The following is a 26,833-nucleotide window of genomic DNA, read 5'->3' as shown; positions in this document are numbered from 1 at the left end:
CCGGGTGTGACATACCGCAGTACAATCCAGACTAGTTGGGGGGGGGGGGGACATCCCTGACCTTGGAAGAGGAAGGGGGGAGGATCTCTGGGGTGTTTGTCCCTCCTTTTTCTACTTTCAGTCCCTTTCTTGAAAAACATGTCCAGCTGAGATCCAGGAGACAAAAAGTCCATGTGGAAGAATGTTCCCTGCTCGGTTTTTTTGCCTGTTCAAATTTCCTTTGTTTTCCCTCTCTGCTTGATGACGCTGTTTACTGCTTAAATGCAAATTAAGGCAAGCACACATTCCTTCCTTTATTTAGGACAGACCTGACTTCTGCTTGGGCAGAGCTGTGGGGTTTGGAACATGTGTTGTTAACATCAGAGAGGGGAGACTTGTAACTTCACATACAACGTTGCCACATGTATTTTACCAGGACAATACTGACCAGCAAATTAAGAATTTTCAATGATACCTTATAAGTCATACTTTGTACAGAGATTATTACAATAGCATGTAGGGTGTGAATACAGAGGTACATTCCATCTCACCTCCCTCCCTTAAAAAGCTGCAGTAGGATTAGCTATTGGCTGACCTGGATGCAGCAGGTCAGGGCCCTCTTTCCTGGACAAGGCATCTTCCACCATCGTTTCTTTTCCCTTTATATACACAGTTTGCATATCAGTGTCTGAAGCATCTGCACACAGTTCAATCACTTCATCAAAATCTAGACTTGCAAGAAAAAGCTTTCCAGACAAGATTTTTCTTTACCTTATCAAAACCCTCTTGACATGTCTTTGTCCATACTACTTTGTTAGGCTCAATCTTTTTACATAGATCTGTGATTGCAGACACAATGTCACTGAACCCACACACAAACCTTCTGTAATAGTCTGTCAGTCCTATAAAAAATTTCGACGTGATTTTTAGTTTGGGATTGCAGACCAATTTACAGTGGCTTAAACTTTCATGGGATCCGGAGATATTTGACACCCACCTACCCAGAGTCCCAAATAAGAAATTCTGGCTGCCCCAGTTTTACGCTTAGAGGGTTTTATGGCTAGGCCTGCCTTTTTGAGCTTTGACAGCGCAATTTCCAAATGTTTTTTGTGATCAGACCAAGTGTTGCTAAACACTGCAATGTCGCTGACATATGCCCTTGCAAAATTCTGCAAATCATTTCACACTTGGTTGACCAGCCTCTGAAAAGTGGCTCCTGCATTAATTAAACAAAATGGCAACATTTTGAACTCAGAGTCCCATATCAGTGATGAAAGCAAATTTTTTCTGTGCTTCCTTATCTAAAGGAATTTGCCAGTAACCGCTAGTTAAATTCAAAGAGCTGAGATATTTAGCTTTGCTCAAAATGTCCAGCATGTCATCAGTTCTAGGCCTAGGACATACATCTGGTACTGTGACAGGACTGAGTTTTCTATAATTAACACAAAGCTTTACAGTGTTCTCTTTCTTAAGGACCATGCCAACAGGTAATGCCCAATAGCTGTCAGATTCTTTAATTACTTCCAGGTCTAACATGTTTTATATTTCTGAACAAATTTGTTCCTGCATCTTGCAAGTGGCACGATGCAGTTAGGTGGGAAGTGGCTGTGTCCTCCTGTAATGATTTTATGAGTCAGCAAGTGTATCCCCCATCATGTCTTTTAACTCTTTTCTGAACCTTTGTACGTACATCTCTACCCTGATATAACACTGTCCTCGGGAGCCAAATCTTATTGCGTTATAGGGGAAACCGCGTTATATCGAACTTGCTTTGATCCTCTGGAGTGCCCAGCCTCCTCCCCCCACCCCACCCCCCCGCCCCCGGAGCACTGCTTTACTGCATTATATCCAAATTCGTGTTATATTGGGTCGCGTTATATCGGGGTAGAGGTGTATTAAGTTACTGGTTCTCTGTCTGCCTCAGTGTTAGAGCTACTGCCTCAGGATATCTGGTGGCAAAATCCACCACCACCAATATATATTTCTTCCCCCTTTGGGTGGTATGTGGCAAAGGACGCACACTGTCCATTGCTACCCTCAGAAATTCCTCTTGTACAACAGGCAACGAGTGTAGAGGAAGTTTCTCCGCATGTTCCAGTCAGAGCTTCTACTCTCATCTCTCTGTGATGCATTAAAAAAAAAAAAAAGCCATTTTTTAGTATTGTACATAGTTAATTTTTGTTGTTGTTTTACTGTAGTTTTAGTAATAATTGTTTTAGGACTTTGGGACGCCTTTTTTGACGGTTCCTCCTCCCCCCCCCCCCCCCCCCCCCCACACGTTCTGGATCATGCCGGGGATCAAGATTTGCACTTCCTGCCCACACTCGTTCTTGGTCAATGCCGCCTTTACTGCTTGAGGGAAGCCCACATTGCATCCAGGTGCAGTATCTGCCTCTCCTTCCCAAGCCGTAGCTGGGAAGGCCTGGCTCTCTGCCTCAAGAAGAACTTCACAGAGGTTGTCATAAGGTCGCAGTGGGACCCAGGTCAGGGAATCCCCCCGTACATCGTCCTGAAAAACCCAGGCATGCGCCTCCTACTGCAGAGACCCATTCTGGTTCCCCCAGTATTAGTACTAGGGACCCTGTGCCGGGGTCTAGTCGTTAAGCATGGCACTAAGTCTTCCTCCAGGCCCAAGAAAAACAATGCACCTTCCACAAGTTCCAGCCATGGAGAAGCAGCGTGTTTTAAAGCTCACAAGCACAACAAGAAGTCGCATAGACCACCGGACTCATCGGTTCTGTCCATCAAGCCATGTATGCCTTCCAAGTCTGCACTCCTAAGTCAAGGGAACTTTCAGTTCCAAGGCAGTTCTCTGTTCCGCTCTGGTTTTGGCTGTGGAATGCATAGTCTTGACACCAGGGGGACTAGAGTTGGTGCCCAGCCCTCATGAAGTCTTTGCTTTGGCGGCAAGGTCTCCATGTTTTCCACTTCAGCTGGTGCCTGAAGAGGTACGCTCTCCTACCCTGGACTTACCTACTTCAGTTAGTGTTTCCGCCCACTTCCCTATGGCTCATATGGTTCCACCGGTTCTAATGATATCGCTGTTTGAACTGGAATCCGATTTCTCGGCATAGGAGGATTCAGATGTAAGGCAGGGATTGCCCCTCCCCTACCATATATACAAATATCCAAAGGTTCTGCCAACATAGTGCCAATACCCTCCGTTTCCCCAACAAAGGAGTCACTAGTACCCTGCTCCGTGGGGCCCTCTGCACCATCCGATAGATCTGTCTCCTTGGCCATAGTGGGAGTCCTGGCCTTAGTATCCACCTTCGGAACCTTCCCATTCAGCCAGGGAAGAGTCTCCCATCTCTCCTCGTTGGGCATCCTTGCGTAGGCATTTGGAACAGATGTTGGAGGATGAACCGCTCAGCCTGGCCCAACAGTACTGCCAGAACAGGTGCAAGTCCCTTTGTTGTCTCCAGACGTCACAGTGTCTTTCATTCCTTCTTGACCCTGGATGACTACCACCAGTTCCAGGACCTCTTATGCAGGGTGGCTGAGGCCCTCTATGTTCCACTGGAGAAGGTCCAGGACAAACAGAATCAGCTTGTTGACATCTTGCATGCCTCAGAATCAACTAGAGTGGCTCTACTGATCAACAATGCTATTCTTCAACTGATTCAGACTGTCTGGCACACCCTCGCCACTTGTGCACCCACCTCCTAGGGGGCAGACAAGAGGTACTGTGTACCAGTGAAGGGCTCTGAGTTTGTTCTCTTACCTCCCACCCAATTCCCTTGTGATACAAGCAGCGATGGAGCAGGTCAGGCAGCAACACCCACACTCCATTCCGGCAGACCAGGAAGGTAAATGTCTGGACCTTCTGGGTCCCAAAGTCTTCTCGGTCAGCTTTCAACTCCGGATTTCCAATTACCTGGCACTAAATATGACTTCTTTACTTGCAGCAAGCTGGCAGGCTTTGCAGACAAGTTTCCCCAGCAGTACTGTGCCTGTTTCCAGGCTATCTTAGAGACGGGCAAACTGGTTGTGAGAATGACGCTCCAGGCCACTGTGGAAATTGCGGACACCACTTCATGCAAGATGGCTATGGGGATCATGAGGAGGAAATGTGGCTACATTCATCTGGTTTCCCCCGGGAAATGCAGAATACCATAGAGGATCTCCCTTTCAATGAGTCTCATCTCTTCAATCAAGACCAGTGATTCCTTCTATTCCCTCAAGGATTCCAGAACCAGTCTACAATTGTTGGGTATTTACACACCAGCACCAAAGTGCAAGTTCTACCACCTGCCACCGACAGAATGATTCAGAATTCCTCAATTCTTCTATCAACGGCCCTATGAGCCTCCTCACAAGTAACAGAAGACCCAACGGTCCCATCCTCCAGGCTCCTCCTCATAGCCTTCAACATCTCATGCTCAGTCTTTCAAAAAGCAATGTTTGAGTACACCTAGAGAGCCGCCAACACCTTGCCTCTCCCCTACACCTCAAAGGCGCCGACTTCTCCTCCTGAAAGTGGGTGCTTGACCCCCCCCAGCCCCGACCCCACTCCACCCCTCCCCCCAAGTCCCCACCCCCACCCTGCCTCTTCCCACCCCTGCTCCACCTCCACCCTGCCCCCATTCCACCCCCTTCCCTAAGCCCCTGCCTCTTCCCCCCACGTGTGCTGTGTCCCTGCTCCTCTCCCTCCCTCCCGGAGTGCCGCCAAACAGCTGTTTGGTGGCGGGCAGAAATGCTGGGAGGGACGGGGAGGAGCAGGAACGCAGCATGCTCAAGGGAAGAAGTGGGGGGAGCTTGGCTGCTGGTGGGTGCAGCACACCCGCTAATTTTTCCCCATGGGTGCTCCAGTCCCGGAGCACACACACAGTCGGCACCTCTGCTTAGACTGTGATAGCAATGGACAAGTGGGTCCTCGATGTGATTCAACATGGCTATTCAATCTAGTTCATGATGCTACTCATCCATGCCCTGACCCCACCTCAGGGACCATTCTTATAACAGTATCCTCGCCCTAGAGGTAGACTCTCTTCTACAGGAGAGCAATAGAACCCATTACAATGACTTACCAGCGTGCATGGTTCTACTCCATGTATTTTCTTGTACCCAAGAAGAAGGGTGGATGGAGACCAGTCTTGGACCTGTGTCATCCCAGTCAGTTCATGTGCAAGCCCAAGTTTCATATGGTCACCTTAGCAGCCATCATACCCTCACTGGAAAGAGGCATGTTGTTTAGGCTCTTGATATGCAGAATGCCTGTTTTCACACAGACATCCATCCAACCCACAGAAGGTGCCTAAGATTTGTTGTAGGCCATCGATGGTTCCAATACAGGGTCTTACCATTCGGACTCACCACTGCTCCGTGGGTCTTCTCCAAATTTTTCTCTGTAGTGGAGGCCCAGCTCCAATGTCAGGGGGTCCCTATATTCCCCTACCTTGATGACTGGCTGCTAGTAGCGTGATCCACAAGGGAGACTTAAGCCTCAACTTCTATGCTGCTCAGACTTCTCTCCTCCCTAAGGGCAAGTGTAAATGTTGAAAAATTGGAGCCTACGTCAATGCAATCTTGGCACAAGCCTATCTATCAAGAGACAAGTTCCAGATGCGACAAGAGCTGATCGCCAAGATGGTCACCAGTCCTTCTGTTAAAGTCCAGACTTGCCTTTCCCTTCTTGGCCACATGGTGACATCCATGTACCTCACCACCTTTGCTCGTCATCACCTTCACTGTCTCCAGCTGTGGCTCCAGAAGTCTATTCTACCTCATTACATACCAGGGACCAGCCATTGACCGTTTCCCCAAAGGTACTCTCCTCCCTCAATTGGTGGATGGACCAAATCAGGTCTGCACTGGGACACCTTTCCTTCCATTCTCCCTGAGCATGACGATCATCACGGGCGCCTCACTCCTCGTATGGGGAGCCCACATGGGCACGCACATGACACAGGGGACTTGGACCGCTTGGGGATCCAGGATGCACATCAACATTCTGGAGCTATGGGCAGTGAAGAAAGCATGCTGCTTGTTTCTCTCATTCACCCGCTCCCGTTATGTTCTGGTCACGTCAGACAATACCACCATTGTTTATTACATCAACAAACAAGGGGACACGTGGTCACCAGTGCTTTGTGCAGAATCAGTTTGTCTATACTAGAATTGATGAATCGTCCAAAAGGTCCTGTTGTCAGCAGCTTATCTTCCAGGGATTCAGAATGTGCTTGCAGATTCTCTGATCAGGAAATTTGTGGCCAACCAGAAATGGGATCTCCACAACACCATTGTCAGCGATGTTTTTACCCTATGGGAGACTTCAACCAGGGACCTCTTTGCCTCCCACACCAACAGCATATGCATCAAGTACTGCTCAGAGGGGGCCTTGACACCTGTTGCCAAAGTGATGCCCTTGTCATCCGCTGGTTGGACCAGACCAATTGTTTTTTTCCCCACTACTGCTCCTGCTATGTGTCCTCCACAAGATCAGGTGGGAGAGAGTCGCAGTTATTCTCATCGCCCGTTTTTGACCTCGCCAATTCTGTTTTCCTCTCCTTCTCCTCATGTAAGCAGCTCCCCCACTTCTGCTGCCGACATTCCCGGAACTGCTCCAGCAATACAGCAGCAAGATCAGGCATCCTGATCCACAGACACTTCACCTCAGAGTTTGGGTTTTGGATGGACATCTTCGCTAGAATGGGAATGTTCATCTGCAGTACAAGACATCCTCTCAGGTAGCAGGAAAGAGTCCACAAGGCATTCCTATCGGGCTAAGTGTAAATGTTTAACTTCCTGGATCCTACAGAGGGGTCTTGCCCCTGAGGACATGGACATTCCCCTTCTTTTGGACTACCTTCTGTCCCTGAAGATGTCAGGACTCCTCTTCAATTCCATCAAAGTGCACGTAGTGGCTATTAGTGATTTCCATCTGCCTGTGGAATGGCACTTTGTGTTTACACATCCATTGACTAACAGGTTTTGGAAGGCCCTCCTTTGCACCTATCTAGCCACTCAACCTGTCGCCCCCCCCCCCCCCCCCAGTAGGACCTCAACCTCGTCCTCTCAATCTTAATAAACTCACCCTTCGAGTCTTTGGCCTAATATTCCCTATCTCTCTTTTCCATGAAGGTTGCCTTCTTAGTAGCTAATACTTCAGCGAGAAGGCAAACTGAGGGACATAATGGCAGACACACACACTCCTTATCACATTTCATAAGGACGTTTCCCTGCATCTGCACCCCAAGTTTCTGCCAAAGGTTGTATCCCACTTTCATCTCAACCAACCCATACTCTTACCTGCTTTCTTCCCAAAACTTCATGCATCAGCGGAGGAATGGCACCTTCAATCCCTCAACGTCCGCAGGGCCTTGGTCTTCTACCTGCAGATAAGACCATTCAGAAAGTCTCCTAGAGTATCACTATAGCTGAAAGGATTAAGGGACAAACAATTTCCACACAGTGGATTTCTAAGTGGATTTCAGGGTGCATTACGCTCTATCAGTTGTCAGAACAGTCTTCACCCCTTGGGATATGAGCCCACTCCTTGAGAGTGCAAGCATCAACTATGGCTGTGTTTCATGATGTACCACTTTCGGACATATCTAGGGCAGCCACATAGGGCTCAGTACATGCCTTGGTGCAAAACCCTGCAACAGATGCCTCATTCGTCAGGGTGGTCCTCCATTTGATGTTTTCGTCCTCTTCCTCACACCCTACTGGTTGTTAATCACCCCAGTGGAATACAATAGGGATCATCACTCCAAGAAGAGGAGAAGGTTACTTACCTGTAACTGGAGATTCTTCAAGATGTGTGGTCCCTTTCTTCCCTCCTTCCTGCGGAACTGTTCTATTTGTGGTGGAGAATGAACTGAGGACTTGGTCAATCCACCCCACCCTTATCGCCTTAGACAAAACCATGAGGTGAAGCAAGGGCGCATGCACGGACCAACAGGGACAATACTACTATAAAATTCTCTGGCTCCAGACACAATGGCACTGTGTATAACCCTCAGTGGAATACAGATAGGGACCACATATCTTGAAGAACCAATAACTTCCTCTTTTCTGTGCCCTCAAGTGACCAGCAAAGGGACAATCATGCTAGCAACATTAATTCTCCACAGTGCTGGGCAGGCACAACCAAATGCCGAAAGGGTTGCCCAGGGCTTTTGTTTTTTTCCCATATGCGCCTCCCTATAGGATCTCCCATCTTCCCCCCCAAAAAAACAACCACCTCTCACCCCCTCCCCCAATTTTCCTTTTCTGGGGCTCCCTCTAGAACACATCCATGTATGTTCTATAGAGTGGGATCTAGCCCTTTTTCAAAGGCAAAATGCTGGCAGCTGATATCTGGGACAGCTTCTTTAGTCACAGGGGTCATCTCCTTCCCCCCCACCCGAGGGCATGCTGCTTTTCTCTGCTATGAAGGAGCTAGCTTCAGTCGCTGGAAATGCATTGTTTCCTTCTGCTGCATAAGAGTTAGAGAGACCTTCCCTTCCCCCCTCAGCAGTTTCTGGGACTTTATCACTCCCGTCTAGGATCCCAGCACAATATTCCCTTTTGCTACAGGTTATCACATTAATAACCTTAGCCATATGCAAAAAATCATCCCAATGAGCATTTAAATGGGGATACTATCCAGCACCCCCTACTGTTACTTTCCAAATCTCCCCATTCCACATACATCTTGGCTAAAGGTACAGGAATCTTACGTCCACCCACTGCTAGAACCTCTTCTTGGTCAGGTAACGTGTCAGTCTTTTGGACCATGCTTCCCTTGACCAGAGAGATCTGGGCTCTGGAGTTTCTCCATCCTATTCACTCATTATTTATTTTGGCAACTTTAATAAATTCCTTATCTACCCCTGTAAAGACAGTCCTAATCAGGTGAGCTGTTGGTATCTCTGGGGCTTCTGTGTTAAGGACAGCTGCATTAATATTGGTTGGATGGGGCTTAGTTCTTTTTAGCTCAGGGCCTTGATTTCTCAGGTACTCAGTGGGGTTATATTGGAACCACCTTTTTAGACCCTTTTCCTTCACAGGAGGTTTGCAATGAGTATTTCCAGGTGAGGAACCATTCTCGGGGAGAGAGTGCTTGGGCTTCCAACCATCCTGCTTCTTCCTGCGGTAAAAACAGGATTCCCCCCGTCCTTTACACTGGGTTTGTAGCCCTCGTTCTGTGGCTTCCGCTCATTAGATATCTGGGCTTGCACAAAGGAATCAGCCAGGGTGGCCATTGCTTGCACAGAATTTAAAGCAAATTATGAGTTTTCAAATTATACCTTACAAGCCATGCTTTGTACAAACATTATTACAGTAGCATGTAGGTTATGAATACGGGGTGTATTCTGTCACATTGGGGCACTGAAGTCCTTCCATGATAGTCGTCGCCTTCTATAATGCTTTAATCTAGTCCTTCAGTCCATTCTTCAGTTTAGGGGCCAATATTTCTCCACTTTGGGCCCAGGTTCACTTAGGTCTTCTATACACTTCTACATTACAAATTACTTCATCTTTCTCCAAATGTCCATTAACACTTTGGGGTTTTTGTAAGCTGTACATTATGCATGTGCAAGTTTCAATTACCAACTTCTGGTGGGTTTCAGTTTCTTGGTCATGTCACTTATATGTCACCCTGCTCTGGGTCTTCCCAGAAAAAAAAAAAAAGTAGGGGGGAGCAGATATGGTTGTTGTGACAGGTGTGTTTTTAAGCTCAAAACTTGCAGCACATTATGTTACCTTTGTTCTGTTAGCAATATTATTATTTTAATCACATCAACAATTTTATGTAAAATAAGTTGCAAAACAAAAAAAACCCACACACATTTATGCTAGTAAGGCTTTGGCCTAAGTATTACCTCACCTGAGGTACAGGTAATGTGCAATTACTCATTAACTACCCATAATTACATATTTGGAGAGCATTCCATGATTCTTTAATGTTAACATTTCTTACTTTCTTTAAATATGGGGTTTTCATTCAAAGTTCCAGTTTCTTTGTGAATCATTACAAAGAAAAGTCATTAGAAATTTTCCTGTGAATGCATTTTGGTGAGTGTCTCAATTTTAGAGACTTGATATTTAGTTGCTTTTAATGGTACCCCCACATCCCCCCCCCCCCCCCCCCCCCAACACACTTGGAAATACGATATTTGCAAAGATGTCACTTATTTTACATGATGTAAAAATGGTACACTCGAACGCTTTTCCTTTTTAGTTTCTTTAGCCATCTTTTAACATGCACTTTATTTTACAGCACATTATAAGCATTACTGCAATTATCAACATTTGTATACAAAATAATAGCTTAAAACTAAATGGCACAGCTGGATGTTGTCCAATTGTATTTATTTGATTTCACCAGCTAACTGACTTTAATAGTTATTCTATTTGATTATTTACTGTATTTAATTTTATTGCATGTGAATTAAATGTGTATTTTTCATTTTAGCAAAGATTAAGTGTAGATTTAATTTTTTGTAATAGGCATTGTAACATTAGGGAGTAATTATACAGCCTTAGAAACAAAAACTTGGTTGACTTTTTATCGCTACTGGTTCAACTAATTTGGGCATACGTATAATTTTGACTGATCCAACAATAGCTTCAAATTTAGGAATAAAACACCAATTGAACTGATTAACTGGACATACCTTCCCTTCATAATTATATTTAACTATTGTGTGACCATACAGTATTCTCCATTTCCTACATATGTGGCACGTCTCTAATGTCCAGTCCAGGTATTCAGCTGTATTGGGCAGTTGAGATGAATTCTTTCTTGGGTTTCTGTCTCATTACTGTTTTATACCATAGATTACTCCTGGGGGCATTCTGCGCCTAAAAATTCTGTGCACAATATTTTAAAATTCTGCAAAATTCTGCAAATTTTATTTGTCAAAATAACACTACATAATCACGCCAGTTTCAATTATGTTGGTAATTTCTTTCAAAATACCTGTTAACAAGTATGTCTGTAACAATACAGACACACACAAAAATTCTCCCAGGAGTAGAGTTAAAGAAACTGCTATGACAAACCAGTTCCTGTTTTTCTGCCCCTTTCACACACAACCCTGAGCCCAGCCAGGGGACCAGACACACACAATTCCTCCCTCCCTCCCAGGGCCCAGCCCTGGCCCGTCCCCCAGCCAATACACCTGAATTCCCTCCCCCCCCCCCCCCCCAGCTCTGCCCCCCCCCCGCCCCAGACACCCACAACCCCCCCCCCCCCCGACCCCAGCCTTGCCCCCCCCCCAGCCCAGATACCCACAACCCCTTCACGCCCAGAACCCATCTGTGGGAACCCCCCAGCCCATATACCCACACTCCCTTCCCCCCCCAAAGCCCAGCCATGGGGGCCCCCCTTGCTCAGATACCAGCATCCCCGAGCCCACCCAGATAGTGGATTCCCCTTGCCCAGATACCTGCACCCCCTCCCTCTAAGCCCAGCCACAGGGGCCCCTCCTTGCCCACACCCCCTCGACCCCCCAGAGACCAGGGATCCAGAGAGAGAAACGGCCTGATGCATTGTCCAAGGCTTGCACGGAGTTTACTGTGCACTGCCCTCTCTTTCCCTCAGCGCATGGTGGGAACTGCAGCTGTCAGGAACCTTCTAGCAGTCTAGCTCCCTTCTTCTTCCCCCAGCAGTGTCTTCTATATGCAAGCTGGGCTCTGCTGGGTCCAGCAGCACTGCAGCCCATTTCTGTGGGGGAAAGAAATTCTGCGCACACGTTAATTTCTGCAAAATTCTGCATTGCGCAGTGGCACAGAATTCCCCGAGGAGTAATAGATGGATTGCATCCTGGAGAATCACATCAGCCAATCCATTTGGCTTGCACCTTTGTGTAGCAGTCCAGAAGGGGTGCCTGTCACCATTCCATGTGAGTGTTTCACCAGTGTCTGAGGTACCTGTCCACATTACTTAAAAATGGAGTCTTTGAAGATAGCTACCTACATACTATGGTCTCATACACATCCATCTTCTCAATGGTTGATAGGGAAAGTGAGAAATAAGTCTTCTGTATAGTAACTGTAGTCAAGAGGAGACATTGTTACCTCAGCTAGATTTCAGAGGATATCAGCCTCCGTGCACAGTTGTACCAATCCAGCAAATATTTATTCGGAATGAAGCTAGGCATTTTCCCTGCTTGGATCTCTTTAAAGGTTTTTGATGGTTTCTGAATATATATATATAGAGAGAGCGCGCAGAATGTATATTTTACACACACGTATTGTATTTCATGTTACCCATAGTGTGATTTCCAACTTAATCATTATTTTGACTGATTAACCCTTTCCTGGGTTTTCTTTTTCATTGTAGATATTTATCATTACTTGATCTACTAAACCCAGGATTGTGAGTTCAATCCTTGAGGGGGCCATTTAGGGAACTGGGGTAAAAATCTGTCTGGGGATTGGTCCTGCATTGAGCAGGGGGTTAAACTAGATGACTTCCTGAGGTCCCTTCCAGCCCTGATATTCTATGATTCTAAGTGCTTCAGAGGGAATGAACAGAACAGATAATCATCAAGTGATCCATCAACACTAGATTTTTTTTTTTACGGGGGAGGGATAGCTCAGTGGTTTGAGATTTTTTTTTTTTTTTTTACGGGGGAGGGATAGCTCAGTGGTTTGAGCATTGGCCTGCTAAACCCAGGGTTGTGAGTTCAATCCTTGAGGGGGCCATCTGGGGCAAAATCAGTACTTGGTCCTGCTAGTGAAGGCAGGGGGCTGGACTCAATGAGCTTTCAGGGTCCCTTCCAGTTCTATGAGATAGGTATATCCAAACAGCCTGTCTTTGTCTCACACCTATGTTGGGGCTTCCCACAGGTTAACTTCTCTCAAGTATTCATCTGTAGCAACCATTGAGCAGTTACAACAGCGTTGTACCAAGCCTGGCACAGCACAACGCAGTTGTTCAGGCAACACTGTTTTATTCCTGCCAGGATTTCAAAGGGTGCTATCCCCATTGTTCTATCGGAGTAGCTCAAAGAGCGGTCAGTATTAACGGAAATTTAATGTCCCAATCTTGTTTATTTTCTTCAATGTATTTAGTAAGCATAAAATTTAAAGTTCTATTATTTCTTTCTCCCAGTGTTGATGAGTATGGCTGATAAGTGATATTTTTTCCTGTATTCCCAGCATTATTACAGTGTTACACATTCTCTCACCACTAAAATGTGTTCCCTGATCTGAACCAATTATCTGTGGGCACAGGTGCTGACTCTGTGGGTGCTCAGGAAAAAATTTGCAGGTGCTCAGAACTCACCGGCAGCTAAGTTCCCCCCTCTCCATGCCCCCCAGCACTTCTCCTCTGCTGATCACTCCTCCCCCTCCCACTCAGCGCCTCCCGCCCGCTGCAAACAGCAATTTCACGGTGTGCAGGTTGGCTCTGGGAGGGAAGGGAAGTAGTGAGGATGCAGTGCTCTCGGGGGAGGGGAGGGGGCTGGGGAAAGGGTGCGGTGGGGGTGGAAAGAGGCAGGATGGAGGCTTGGGGGAAGAGTGGAGTGGGGGCAAGGCCTGGCCGAAGGGGGGGGGGGTCGAACACCCCCCCGCGTAAAGGGGAAGTCCACATCTGGTAAAGCTCTGCTCAAGCAGAACTTACAGTAGCAACTGCCTCATTGTTTCGTATAGGGATCGCTTCTACCCATTTGGAGAGAGCGTCCACGATGACCAAGCTGTATAGATTTCCTCAGGCCATTTTTGGCAACAGGCCAATAAAATCAATTTGTAGTTGAATCCAGGACCATCAATTTGCTCATGTCTCCATTTTGCTTTTCCGTTGACAGGTTCAGAATTTACTTGGGCATAAACGGGAAAATGTTCTACATATTGCCTAACATCCTGATTTATCCATGCCAACCAATCAATCTGCTGTATTCTTGCCAGTGTATTTTTAACACCTTGATGGCTGCCAGTGGAAACATAAATAAAATTTATCATGAAACATAAATAAAAGCGATTTTACATTTCTCTGGTAGAATCCAAAATCACTGATCACTGGGTTTGGCTACCCAGATTGAGTCTCCATCATGGGGGTTGTACAATCATTAAGGGACCTCCTTTCTGTTCTTTTGAATCTCTGTCTGGGCTCAATTTAGCTATGGTAGGATCTTGTTTTTACAATCTGGCCAAATCAGTATTCCCCTGTTCAGGTGTAACAGCCCCAATGGGCATCTGAGGCTGAAGCATTTTCCACAGAGAGGCATCCACAGAGGTTACTTTGGCTTCCAACTCAGCCTCTGAGTTCCAGCATACTCCAGGGGGAATTTTTTACCTATGCCTTTACCTTTACTACAGCCAGCAGGGCAGCCTTGGCTCTTTTAGTTGCCAGATTTTTTTATATGTAATATATTGTAGTGGGAAAGCATACGTGAAGGGTTTACCATACCCACAGTGAAATCCATGGTAAATCCAATATGGCAATCACTTAGTCAATGCTTTGCACATCCACAGTGTTCAAATGAAGGAAAGAAACCACTTTAGACAAAAATTTGTGGAATGGTCGTAAAGTCACTTTTGTTCATGGAGATTTGTGTATAAGGAGGTTCTGGCATCAGAGCCTGCAACTCTCAGACTCTTCTTGCAGACCACTGAGCTGCAAGCAGAATGAAGCATCTTGGCTGCTGCTAAGAAGACGACCTTTGCAAACTGCGCTACCTGGTCATGAGACCACAGTCAGATTCCTGTAAATCACTGGTACGAGGCAAGCAAGAAATTCAACTTCAGTAAGAGAAGTGACCAGAAATGACCATGCAAACAAGAAATAGCAGACAACCTGACTGCACTGGGACTTCAATAGACTGGTGACCAGTGCTGGGAGTAGAGTAAGCAGCTCAGGAGAGACTACCAGAAAGTCAGGGGTGAGAACTACACCTCTGGGAACTCCCTGTCATCCTGTCTCTTTTATGAGGACTTTGGATGCTGGAAACTGCATCAAGCACTGAGCCCCCAATGGTTCAAGATAGCCTGGACAGCCAGAGTCGTGACCTTCTGACCCCCAAATCTAGTAGCAGCCCAGAGGGGAGCCACCAGGTGCCTCATAGATCAAGCTAGCAAAATGACTCTGGTGTTCCCACCAATCCCTGAGGAAGCTGTGCCACTGGAGCAGCTGCAGCATGTCCTGGGTCCATACTCGGAGGAGCTATTTCATGACCCCCTTGGAAGAACAGCCTGCTGCAAAACCAGCAGCAGAAACAGAAAAGGCAGAAATAGACCCACAGGCTGGTAAGTGTTTGGCTCCTTGTTGTTAATGATAATAGTCAAATGGGAGGGATTTCCAGTTTATGACCCACTGTGCTTTTTATTACAGGCTATAGGTAGTCATGTGTATCTGCTAATGGTGGAATGTACACCAGCATCTTGGCATCACTTTCCACACCACCACCACATGGCATTGAAAATGGAGACGAAGAAGCACAAACAACTGTTAAACACGCATTTAACATTGAAGTTTTGTTAGATACTCGCACATGCTTTAAAAGATGGTCTGGGATGTCAAAAGAAATTATACTGCCTTCCCTTTTAGTATGGCATAGCATAACAAGCTGCCTGTAAACAGTAAGCTGTACATGAAGGGTGGGGAAGACGTAGTGCATGGGTGATTAAATCAATGTCTGAAATACCACGAGGGGGGGGAGGAGGAAGTATGTGGGTGAAGGGAGGTGACTAGCCCTGTAGTTCTTTGAGAGTTCATATTGTTAGGTGTGTTTGCATGTAGTCCATAATATTTTTAATCAGAACAGGAAGACAGTAAACGGTATGGATGCTAACACAGCATCCTGTTGATTTCCCCTTGAATTTTGACCCAATCCTGGGTGCTGATAGCTGCAAACTTTCCACAGAGTAGGAATTCCCAATGGGTAGTCTCATTTCAGGAAAGGGCATATTTTCTGGGCTCTCCTAATTAGGATTGTAGTCCACTCATAGATGTGCTGCTCAGTCACCATAAGCTTGAAATCTCTGTAGCATAGACAGCTGGCTTACCAACAGTAGCTTGGTATAAAATCTCTCTTTGGCATTCAGGAACCTCTAGTATTGTCATGTCCCCCAGACTGTGGAATGCCTGAAAGGACTGAGAAACCTTAAGTAGTAAACCATGCCATAATCCTACTGCCCCAGGCTACAAGTCTGCAATTTTTAAACATACAGCCTTTGTAAATGTCATCTTACTATTATGTGTGCACTCTTTTCACTCTGCTTAACTCAATTATGGCCATGGAGCTTCTAGGAACTGAAGCAGTCCTCTGAGAACACAGTGAAGCTGAGTTTTACAAAGTATCGTTTTTTTAGCCTTGAGATTCTACAGGCATTTTTCTCTGAGTATGCACTGAACTTTTTTTTTTTTTTTTTTTAAAGTACTGAGACGATGTCTGCTGTCAGGCACTTCCACCTCTGCAGCCCAGCCATGGTCCAGCAGGAGCCTGGGATTTTGAACTGTCAATGAGTGGACAAAGAGGAAACATTTCTGTAATTGACACATAGTGGAAATCCTGAACGGAGGCAACAAGCAGACACAATACCAAAGGGAAAAGGATTCATAGCAGTGGAAAGGCACAGACAGGCTTTAGAGCACAGTAATAGATTTGCAGTGCAGCTCCTGGAGCAGGAATGTTGCTTGAGGGAGGAAGATCCAATACAGCAGAAAACCCCGTTTGAGCAGCTGCTTATGCTAATGGCTGCAAGAGTTCAGACTCCTGCTCCCCTCATACCATGTCCTGAGATCCCTCCACAGTACCATGTCCTACAGCCCAGGAACACACTGGACAATGCCATAGTTGGGTGGCCCATGCAACCAGGACTCAATGCTTGTTGGACAGGGCAAATGTACCCCCAGGAGTCCTCTACCCCTCTGCAGCATGCTACTTGTGCTAGAAAGGAAAAGGAGAACAAGGGCCCAGAGACATGCAAAAATAGGAAACTGGTTTCAGTGTTTTGCACTGTTCAATGTTCGCTATATGCACTTTATTTTATTACTGGTTTTGGTTTATTATTGGTGTTCAGTGTTGTAATAGCAGCTGGTGTGCCTGACAATATTTTAATAACGTTCATAAAGTAAAGCTTTTATTTTAAGAAAGTTTATTACTCTGAGGAATTCTGCGCCAAAAAATTAAAAATTCTGCACACTATTTTAAAATTCTCCATATTTTATTTGTCAAAATAACAAAATAATCACTCCAGTAATTTATTTCAAAATATCTGTCAACAAGTATGTCAACAATATAGACAACAGCAAAAAAACATTCCCCCAGGAGTCGCGTGTTAAAGAAACCCCTATCACAGCCCAGCTGAAGTTGGGGGGTGCTCAATGAAGCTGTGTGGGGCCCCCAGAGCCCAGACACCTGCATTCCCCTCCCTCCAGAGCCCAGCTGCAGGGCACCCTCTGGCATAGACACCCACACCTCCTTCCCCCCAGAGTCCAGCCATGGGGCACCTCCCAGCCCAGACACCAGCATCCCCCCTCCCATCAGAGCCCAGCCATGGGGCACCCCCCCCCAGCCCAGACATCCACACATCCCTCCCCACACAGCCCAGCCATGGGGCAGCCCCCTGACACCAGCCACTAGCCTATCTCCCCACCCTGCCGCGGGGTAGCCCCCGGCCTAGACACCAGCCCCCACTCCCCATGGAGCCCAGCCACGGGGGCAGCTCCCAGCCCAGACACCAGCACCCTTTACTTCCCCAACTTCTTTACTGTCCAGCTACGCGATGTGGTGTGGCCCTGCCCTTCCTCACCCTTTGCAAGAGCTGGATGGGTATCCCAGACCCTCTCCCATCCCTGGGAGAATGAAGATCAAAGAGCATGCATGCAGCCCTCAACCCTGTTATAGTCTTGGCCTTCACAACATCTTCCGGCAAAGATTCCACAGGTTGACTGTGCACTGTGTGAAAAAATACTTCCTTTTGTTTTAAACCTGCTGCCTATTAATTTCATTTAGTGACCCCTTGTTCTTGTGTTAGGAGCAGTAAATAACACTTCCATATTTACTTTCTCCACACCAGTCATGATTTTATAGACCTCTATCATATCCCACCTTAGTAGTCTCTTTTCCAAGCTGAAAAGTCCCAATCTTATTAATCTGTCCTCACATGGAAACTGTTCCATACCCCTAATCATTTTTATTACCCTTTTCTGTACCTTTTCCAATTCTAATATATATTTTTTGAGATAGGGCAACCACATCTGCATGTAGTATTCAAGATGTGGGCATATCATGGATTCATATAGAGGCAATATGATATTTTGTCTTATTATTGATCCCCTTTTTAATGATTCCCTAATTGTTAGCTTTTTTGACTGCCAATGCACATTGAGTGGATGTTTTTAGAGAACTATCCACAATGACTCCAGAATCTCTTTCTTGAGTGGTAAAAGCTAATTTAGACCCCATCATTTTATATGTTTTATAAGTTGGGATTATGTTTTCCAATATGCATTACTTTGCATTTATTAACATTGAATTCATCTGCCATTTTGTTGCCCAGTTACCCAGTTTTGTGAGATCCCTTTGTAACTCTCTGCAACATGCATCCGACGAAGTGCGCATTCACCCACGAAAGCTTATGCTCCAATACATCTGTTAGTCTTAAAGGTGCCCCAGGACTCTCTGTTGCTTTTTACAGGTCCAGACTAACACGGCTACCCCTCTGATACTTGTTTGGTTTATCAATTTGTTCTAAAACCATCTCTACTGACACATCAATCTGGGATGGTTCCTCAGATTTATCACCTACAACGAGTGGCTCAAGTTTGGGAATCTCCCTCAGATATATTCTATAAAAGTTCCAAGCCCAGCTTGGTCCTTGCCCAGAGCATGGAGCTTAGCAGCCCGGAGAGTCCTGGCTTCCTAAGACTACTGCTGTGGAGTAGGGAGTCTGCCAGGGCTCTGGGGCTTGGCAAGCTCTTTGCTGCAGCGCCCTGGCTCCAGCCAGAGACGCTGGGGGCTACTAGGCTCCCTGTGGGGAGGCAGCTGCCCTTGCAAGACTGGCAGGTTTCCAACATAAACTTGCTTGTGTTTTGGCGAGAGTGTTGTTGACTCTGCATTAAATTAGGCGAAGAAGCGCTTGGAGTAGCTGCAAAGCTTCCCTCCCTCACCGACAGACCTTGGGCTAATAAAAGTTATTCCCTCACCCACCTGCTCTCTTGTAAATTAGGTGATGAAACGTTTTGCTCCAGCAAATCAGCCTTTTCCCGCCGAACGGACTGGATCTGACGGGCGGGGAAACAAAGGGCTGCACTTCAAATCCCCAGCATCCCGCCGACTGAGTACGGACGCCTGGGCCGTTGGTCGGCTCGGCCGGCTGAGAGGGGAGTGTGGGGCTGGCCCGGCCAGCGCAGCGCTAGGAACCCGGGCCAGGCCGGCACGTGCTGTCTCTGGCAGGGCTGCTGAGCTCGCCAGGCTGGGAGCGTGGCCGGCAACCTCGAGCGAGCCAGGGTGTCCGGCAGCGCTGCTCGCCTCGTCCCTCATAGAGGCCCAAGCTGGGCTGCTGCGGCCTTTCCTCGAGCCTGGTCAGGGCGGGCCCGCGCGGTCTCTCAGGCGGCCGCTCGAATGCCCCGCTCCTGCGCATGCGCCATGCTGCTGTCAGCCATGGCAGCGCTACGACTCTTGCCCCGGCTCCTGCGGGTCTCGCGGACGCGGCTGGTCCGGTCTCGCTCGGCCGGCGCCCCCGGCTCCGTGCCCGAGCGCATCGCCGAGAAGCGTCGCGCCGCGCTGCTGGGGGGCGGTCAGGCCCGCATCGATGCGCAACACAAACGGGTGAGCAGCTCCGCCGGCCTGGCCTCCCCCGACACAGGCATAGCCCCCCCCGCCGGTACCCCTGGTCCGGCCACCAGCCCCACCCTGCCATCACCCCCTCCCCCCCCCCCGGCCCCCCTCCCCCCCCCCCCCCCCCACCCGTGCCTGACCCTGATCCGCGCCGGTACCCCGGCCCTGACACTAGTCCCCCCCCTCTCCCCGCCGCCAACATCGCCCCTCCCTTCCCCGTGCCTGACCTTGGTCCCCAATAGGGTGACCATACAGCAAGTTTAAAAATTGGGACAGGTGTGGGGAGTAATAGGTGCCCATATAGTACAAAGCCCTGAATATCATGACTGTCTGCTCTCTGTATGTGTGTATAGATATCTCCTCAATATATGTTCCATTCTATATGCATCCAAAGAAGTGGGCTGTAGTCCACGAAAGCTTATGCTCTAATAAATTTGTTAGTCTCTAAGGTGCCACAAGTACTCCTGTTCTTCCTATAAAATTGGGATATCTGGTCACTCTGATCCCCGGCGATACCCCCTGGCCCTGACACCAGCCCCTCTGCCAACACCGCCCCCGATCCTGTACCTATTCCTCCCACCCACCGCCAGCACCTGACCGTAATCCCTGATAATACTCCCTGGTCCCTGACACCAGCCTTCCTCTCCAGCCCCTGATTCTGGCTTCCCCTTCTGGACCCTGAGAACAACCCCACTCTCAATATCCCCCTGGCTTCTCCTGACACCAACCCTTTTCTCCCCCAATCTGGTCCCTGACACTAGTCCACCCCTGAGGCTGCTTCCCTCCCACCAGCCCCTGACACCACCAACCCCTGAGACTGATTTGCCCTCAATTCCTTCCCAGTCCCCTGACCTTATCCCCCACTGCCTCTCCCTGACACTGACACCCCACCCCCACCAGTACAGACACTGACACCCCTGCAGCCATCTCCTGATGGCTGTGACCCCTCCCTGCACTGATTCCACCCCCAGCCAGGCAACCAGCCCTGACCTTCTCTGGGACCAATGACCTGCCCCTATCCCCAGCTTGGCAGTGTCCCCATGGGGCTGGCACCCCATCCCTGCCAATGGGGTCTGGGTGATTGGCTCTCTCTTAGAAGGATGGGCTATGGGGGGACAGGTCTCCACTTGCTCTCACTGGAAGAGGTGCTAACAGGGGGCTGCGTTCTCAATGGACTCCCTGCCATTATGTCCCCAACCCACGTTTTTATTAAAGAATTGTAGCAGCACTCTCTCCAAACATAAGACTGCAGAGGTCAATGTAGAAAGCCTAGTGGCATATAACACTGGTCTACAATTTTTGAGAAGTCGTCTGCTTCAGAGATAAAATGTGCTATTTATTATGTATTTTGATGTGCTGAATTCAAATATGACAATTAAAACAACTGATTGGCTACTGTTTCTAAAATATTTAAGTTTTTACATTTTATGTCTATGTATATTGTGTAGATAGTAGCGTTTTAATCATAAATTGTAAACCTAGGTCTTTTCATGTGTTTATGGTTGCTTTACATGATAATATTTCACCTGCCATGAGATTCCACTGCTGTAGTCTGGAGCCCAACAGCTCTGCCTTACTCTTGGGTAGTTCCAAATCCCTGACAAGGTCATTCAGTTCACCTTGTGTTATGAGGTGTGGTTCAGAGGAGGAGGATGGGAGAAAATGTGGGTCCTGTGACACTGATGGTTCAGGACCAGAAGTTTCATCCTCTTCCTCTTCTGACTCAAGTGAGAATGATTCTGGTGCATTAGGAACCAGCAGTCCTTCTCCGTGGGGTACTGGGTGTATAGCTGATGGAATGTTTGGATAATGCACAGTCCACTTTTTCTTCTTTGACACACCTTTCCCAACTGGAGGCACCATGCAGAAGTAACAATTGCTCTTATGATCTGTTGGCTCTCTCCAAGTCATTGGCACTGCAAAAGGCATAGATTTCCTTTTCCTGTTCAACCACTGGCGAAGATTTGTTGCACAAGTGTTTCAGCATATGTGTGGGGCCCACCTCTTGTCCTGATCTCCAATTTTGCAGCCAAAATAAAGGTGATAGGCTTTCTTAACCATAGTGGTTATACTGCACTTTTGTGATGCAGAAGTCACTTCACCACAAACATAGCAGAAGTTATCTGCACTGTTCACACAAGTACGAGACATCTCTGCTCACTTTGGCTAAACAGAAATGTATCCCTTTGCAAAATCAAACACTGACAAATAAGAGCACGACACTGTATGATTTCTAGAGCTGATATAGGGCAATTTGTTCGGCAGAGTGATGTAAGCTTCGTTATGATTGCATCATCCATGACTTCTAGGAATAACATGATGCAATTCATATTATGTATGACGCAATACCAAAAATCAGATTGCACCATTCATTGTTTTGCCTAAAAATCAAGTACAGTCCAAACCCAGTCATAGATTTATTCATAGATCCAGTCAAAGATGTATTTTAGTCATTTCTGGTTTAAATTGAGATCCCTTCCCTTTATAACTCACTTATCCTCCGCCATTCCCAAGTCAAGGGTCGTATATACTGACCCAATAGCATATCTTGAAAACTAGAGCCAATCAACAATTTTAAGCATCATTTTCGTTCTCAGTGACCCAGAATTAGTAAAGTTTGACTGCGTTTATTTCAGAAGCATTTTGGCTGTAGAGCAGTGTAATGTGAAGGACACCAATAGTCAGATCTGCATTAAGGAGCATGTTCCACAGGCAGCCCTGTTCTTAAGTAACCCTAAAGTTGCCAGGACAGTTTTGTTTGACCTTAACAGAGTGTTTCTATCAGGAATGTTTTTTGTTGGTACCATCAATAGCTGGTCATAACAGGTTTCACTGTACATATTCTGCTGATGGAGGTCTTCGATGTTTTATTTTTGACCGTGTACCTATTTCTACCAAACTCCTTAGTTTGGCACCCTATTTTCAGAATTTTCCCGTTCCTGCTTCAGTTCAGCTGTAATTTCTGATCAGTCCTTTACTGGGTGCAGAGCTACATTTGCACTACTGACAACCCTAACCAAATGCCCTTGTCTATCTTGTGTCATCATCAGCTATCCCACAATACGAGGATGATATCTGCCAGGGGGAAAAGTCATTGATGAGACTTAAGATGGCTGAGGAGTCCAATTCATGCTTTATATGTTTTTCCACATATGTGACAAGTGGTTGCTTGGAAAGAGCACATCTGCTGGCTGGGATGCTGTAGCTTTTCCTTCCTCCTTGCTGTTTCTCAGCCTCTTGAGCAAGGCAATTGTCTTCAAAACCGCATGAGGGTTGATGTGTGATGCAGTGCCACTGCAGTCTGTTTCCAGTCAACTCTTCCCAATTCATGATCACTGTCTCCTTTCTTAAGATATACTTTCAGGGTGTTCTTGTAGCATTTCCTCTGTCCCCCATGGGTTCTCTTAACATGGCTAAGTTGAGAAAAGAGAATGTGATTCAGAAGACAAGTATCAGCCATCTGCACACAACGACCAGCCCGATGTAGTTGATGTTTCATAATCTTCGCCTCAACGTTGGTGATGTTACCTCCAGAGAGAACACTGGCATTGGTGTGATGGCCTTCTCATCTGATACAGAGAAGCTTCCTAAGGCAGCACTGTTGGTACCACTCCAGATGCTTAAGATGGCTTCGATATGTCACCCATGTCTTGCACCCATAAAGAAGAGTGGGGATGACTACTGCATTGTAGACCAGGATCTTAGTTGCCATCCACAGATCTCTGTCAATAAAGACATAACGGAGCAATGTTCCAAAGATATGCTGGCACAACAGATCCTTTGTTCAATCGCCACATCAAGATTGGCTATCTGGGCTCAATGTTTTCCATGGTTTCACCACTGATTACAGTATGTGGGAGAACGGGGGCAACTTGTGCTGGGGCAGGCTGGTGGAGCACCTTAGTCTTCCCAGTGTTTTGGGAAAGTCCCAGGCTATGATAGGTGCCTGAGAAGCGATCTAGGTGGGTTACAAGTCAGCCTCAGTGTGCGCGAGGATAGCACAGTTGTCTCCATACTGAAGGACCGTAATAATAGTCCTGGTGATTTTAGTTTTAGAATCAAGACATCACAAATTGAAAAGCAGGCCATCCATGCAATACGCAATCCCAATTCTAGAAGAAAGGTAGTCACAAATAAGAATCAAGATTATTGCAAGATAGATTGAGGGGGAAAAAAAGGCTGGGACAATAACACAGCCCTGTTTAACACCAGTACGGATGGTGAACAGGTCCATCTCCCATCCATTACAGTGACAGTAGCCTGAGAACATGAATGAACTTCAATGGACTACTGAACCTAGACAGCACCTTCAATAATGCTTCATGATTGATTGAATCAAAGGCCTTAGATCAATAAATGCCATAAAAAATGGCTGGTGTTGTTCTCTACACTTCTCTTGGATCTGTCGTGCAACAAAAATCATGTTAGTGGTGCCCCGAGACAGTCTGAAACCACACTGGGATTCCTGAAGGACGTCTTCAGCAAGAGGGAGGAGACAGTTCAAAAGGATGCGAACAAGAATCTTCTCGACAATGGAGAAGAGGGAAATACCTTGGTAATTCCTGTACATTGACTTGTCCCCGCTATCTTGTGTACTGTTGAGTTGATTGGAGGGGAGGGGAGGCCTTCAGACCCAACAAGGGATAAAATGTTAATAATAGGCACCCACTGTGGAACCAGGGAATGCTACCCATAGAAGCCCTACGCCTATTCCTTTTTGCTCACAGACAGTTGCTGCTTGATTTCAGAGATGGGTTCTTGCAAGTTACGTCTGTATTTTTATCTAATCAGAACAAATCACAAGGATTGTCCTTCCCTCACCCCATTAGTTAGCTGGACTTTCTTGCAGGCCTTAGAAAGACTAGCTCCAAGAATGTAGGTTTATTTAACTTTCCAGGAGGCTAATTCAGGTCACACTGACACTTGGACGATACTGATTGGTACCAATCTTGTCCCAGACTTTGCTTTGATAAATCCTCTGATTTTCCTCCTCAGAGGATCTAGCTAGTCATGCTGTGCTTCTGTTCTGTTCTTACACTGCCCTCCAGCCTTTCCTGCTGGCTTTGGTTCCTCCAGAGCAGCCCCTACTCTCCAGGGAATGGCTGGCTTTTTCAGGGCATGCAGTGCTGAGAGCCCAGTCCTTTTGGCTCTGGATAACACCTGCTCTGGCCGGGGCAGACTTTGCTGAGTACCTCCATGTTATCCCTTTACCCTGACACCAAAACTGAGAAACCCATTTGCTTTGCTTATCTCTGGGAAAGAACGATCTAGACTAGTAGTTTAAAGAGTCAACAACATGAAATACTATTTTGAAAGTTCACATGATTTTTCATGTATCAATTTAAGAAATCAAAGGTGAAAGCCCTGGTCTACACTCAGGGCTGCCCCCAGGGGGGTGCAGGGCCCGGGGCGGAAGTGACAGATTTGTCTCTTCCGGGACCTACCACACCGGCCAATTGCACCGTCCCGCAGGGCCCAGAGAGGTCACGCCGATTCACCCTACCCAAGGGATGGCTCTGTCTACACTACAAACTTATCTCGGTATAACTGCATGACTCAGGGATGTAGAAAATCCACATCTCTGAGTGACACAGTTATACTGACGTAACGCCCAGGTAGACAGAGCTATATTGATGGGAGGACTTCTCCCATCGATATAGCTACCGCCTCTTGGGGAGGTGGAGTACCTACACTGATGGGAGAAGCTCTCCCGTTATCATAGGTAGCATCTTCACTAAGCGCTACCGCATCACTGTAAGTGTAGACAAGCCCATGTAGTGTCCCTTTATGCTAATACTTTGGGGCAAAGATTTTCAAAAATCTGCAGCTGCTGGGTGCTTAGCACTTTTGATTTAAAAAAAAAATCAGTCACTTGTTTAGGAGCAAAGTTACAAAAGTAGGAGACTAACTTTAGGGTCCTCGTAACAGGGGACACCTCTTGAGTGCCTCCTGCCTCTGCATCTGGTAGTGCAGGTCTTTTCCTGCTCCTGGTGGTCCCTGTAGGTTGTCAGCTTTGCTAGGCACATCTCTAGCAGTTCAGCCCTCCAGCCAAGTCACACAGTCATAATGAAGGAACTCCTTCCAGGGTAGCAAAGATTTCAAACTGTCATCCCTCACCAGGGTCTTCAGCCCTGTCTCTGGGCCCTTTAAATCCCACCCTTCCCCCAGGCTTCTGAAAAAGCTTTGTCCCTGTCAAGGCTGGATCCCCACTTTGAACTTTAGGGTACAAATGTAGGGGCCTGCATGAAAACTTCTAAGCTTAACTACCAGCTTAGCTCTGGTTCCGCTGCCACCATCAATTTTCCCTCCCTGGGAAGCCTTGAAAAACCTTCACCAATTCCCTGGTGAATACAGATCCAAACCCCTTGGATTTTAAGACAAGGAGAAATTAACCATTCCCCCTCCTTCCTCCCACCAACTCCTGGTGAATACAGTTCCAACCCCCCTGGGATCTACAACAGGGAGAAATTAACCATCCCCCTTCCTTCCTCCCACCAACTCCTGGTGAATCAAGATCCAAACCCCTTGGATCTTAAAACAAGGAAAAATCAATCAGGTTCTAAAAAGAAAGCTTTTAATTAAAGAAAAAGGTAAAAATCATCTCTGTAAAATCAGTATGGAAATTAACCTTACAGGGTAATCAAACTTAAAGAGCTCAGAGGACTCCCCTCTAGTCTCAGGTTCAAAGTACAGCAAACAAAGATAAACACTCTAGTAAAAGGTACATTTACAAGTTGAGAAAACAAAGGAAAACTAACACGCCTTGCCTGGCTATTTACTTACAAGTTTGAAATAGGAGAGACTTGTTTAGAAAGATGTGGAGAACCTGGATTGATGTCTGGTCCCTCTCAGTCCCGAGAACGAACACACTCCCAAACAAAGAACACAAACAAAAGCCTTCCCCCCCCAAGATTTGAAAGTATCTTGTCCCCTTATTGGTCCTTTAGGTCAGATGCCAGCCAGGTTACCTGAGCTTCTTAACCCTTTACAGGGAAAAGGATTTTGGAGTCTCTGGCCAGGAGGGATTTTATAGTACTGTACACAGGACAGCTGTTACCCTTCCCTTTATAGTTATGACAGTCCCCTTCTCAGCGTTTAGGCCATTTTCCCAATAGCCAGTTGGGCCACCCACT

The 26,833-nt window shown here is 46.9% G+C and overlaps 1 protein-coding gene and 1 long non-coding RNA gene across 2 annotated transcripts in view; one reads left to right on the top strand and one right to left on the bottom strand.

The window, feature by feature from the left end:
* Positions 1-1,822: 1,822 nt before the first annotated feature.
* LOC117882577 lies at positions 1,823-19,161 on the bottom strand. The gene is made up of 3 exons (XR_004647049.1): positions 19,071-19,161; positions 7,231-7,313; positions 1,823-2,100 (listed from the first exon to the last, which is right to left on the bottom strand). It is a non-coding gene; the product is annotated as an uncharacterized LOC117882577 (long non-coding RNA).
* PCCB (propionyl-CoA carboxylase subunit beta) overlaps positions 19,078-26,833 on the top strand; it is a 70,088-nt gene continuing 62,332 nt past the window's right edge. Inside the window, 2 exon segments of the mRNA XM_034781028.1 lie at positions 19,078-19,444; positions 19,447-19,691. Coding sequence (XP_034636919.1) covers positions 19,093-19,444; positions 19,447-19,691 — 597 coding nt within the window. The 5' untranslated portion in view covers positions 19,078-19,092.

Source organism: Trachemys scripta, chromosome 9, assembly GCF_013100865.1.
Source record: "Trachemys scripta elegans isolate TJP31775 chromosome 9, CAS_Tse_1.0, whole genome shotgun sequence".
In the NCBI taxonomy this organism is placed as follows: domain Eukaryota; kingdom Metazoa; phylum Chordata; order Testudines; family Emydidae; genus Trachemys; species Trachemys scripta.
The sequence above is the reverse complement of the archived record's forward strand: the minus strand, read 5'-3'. Positions and strand labels throughout refer to the sequence as shown.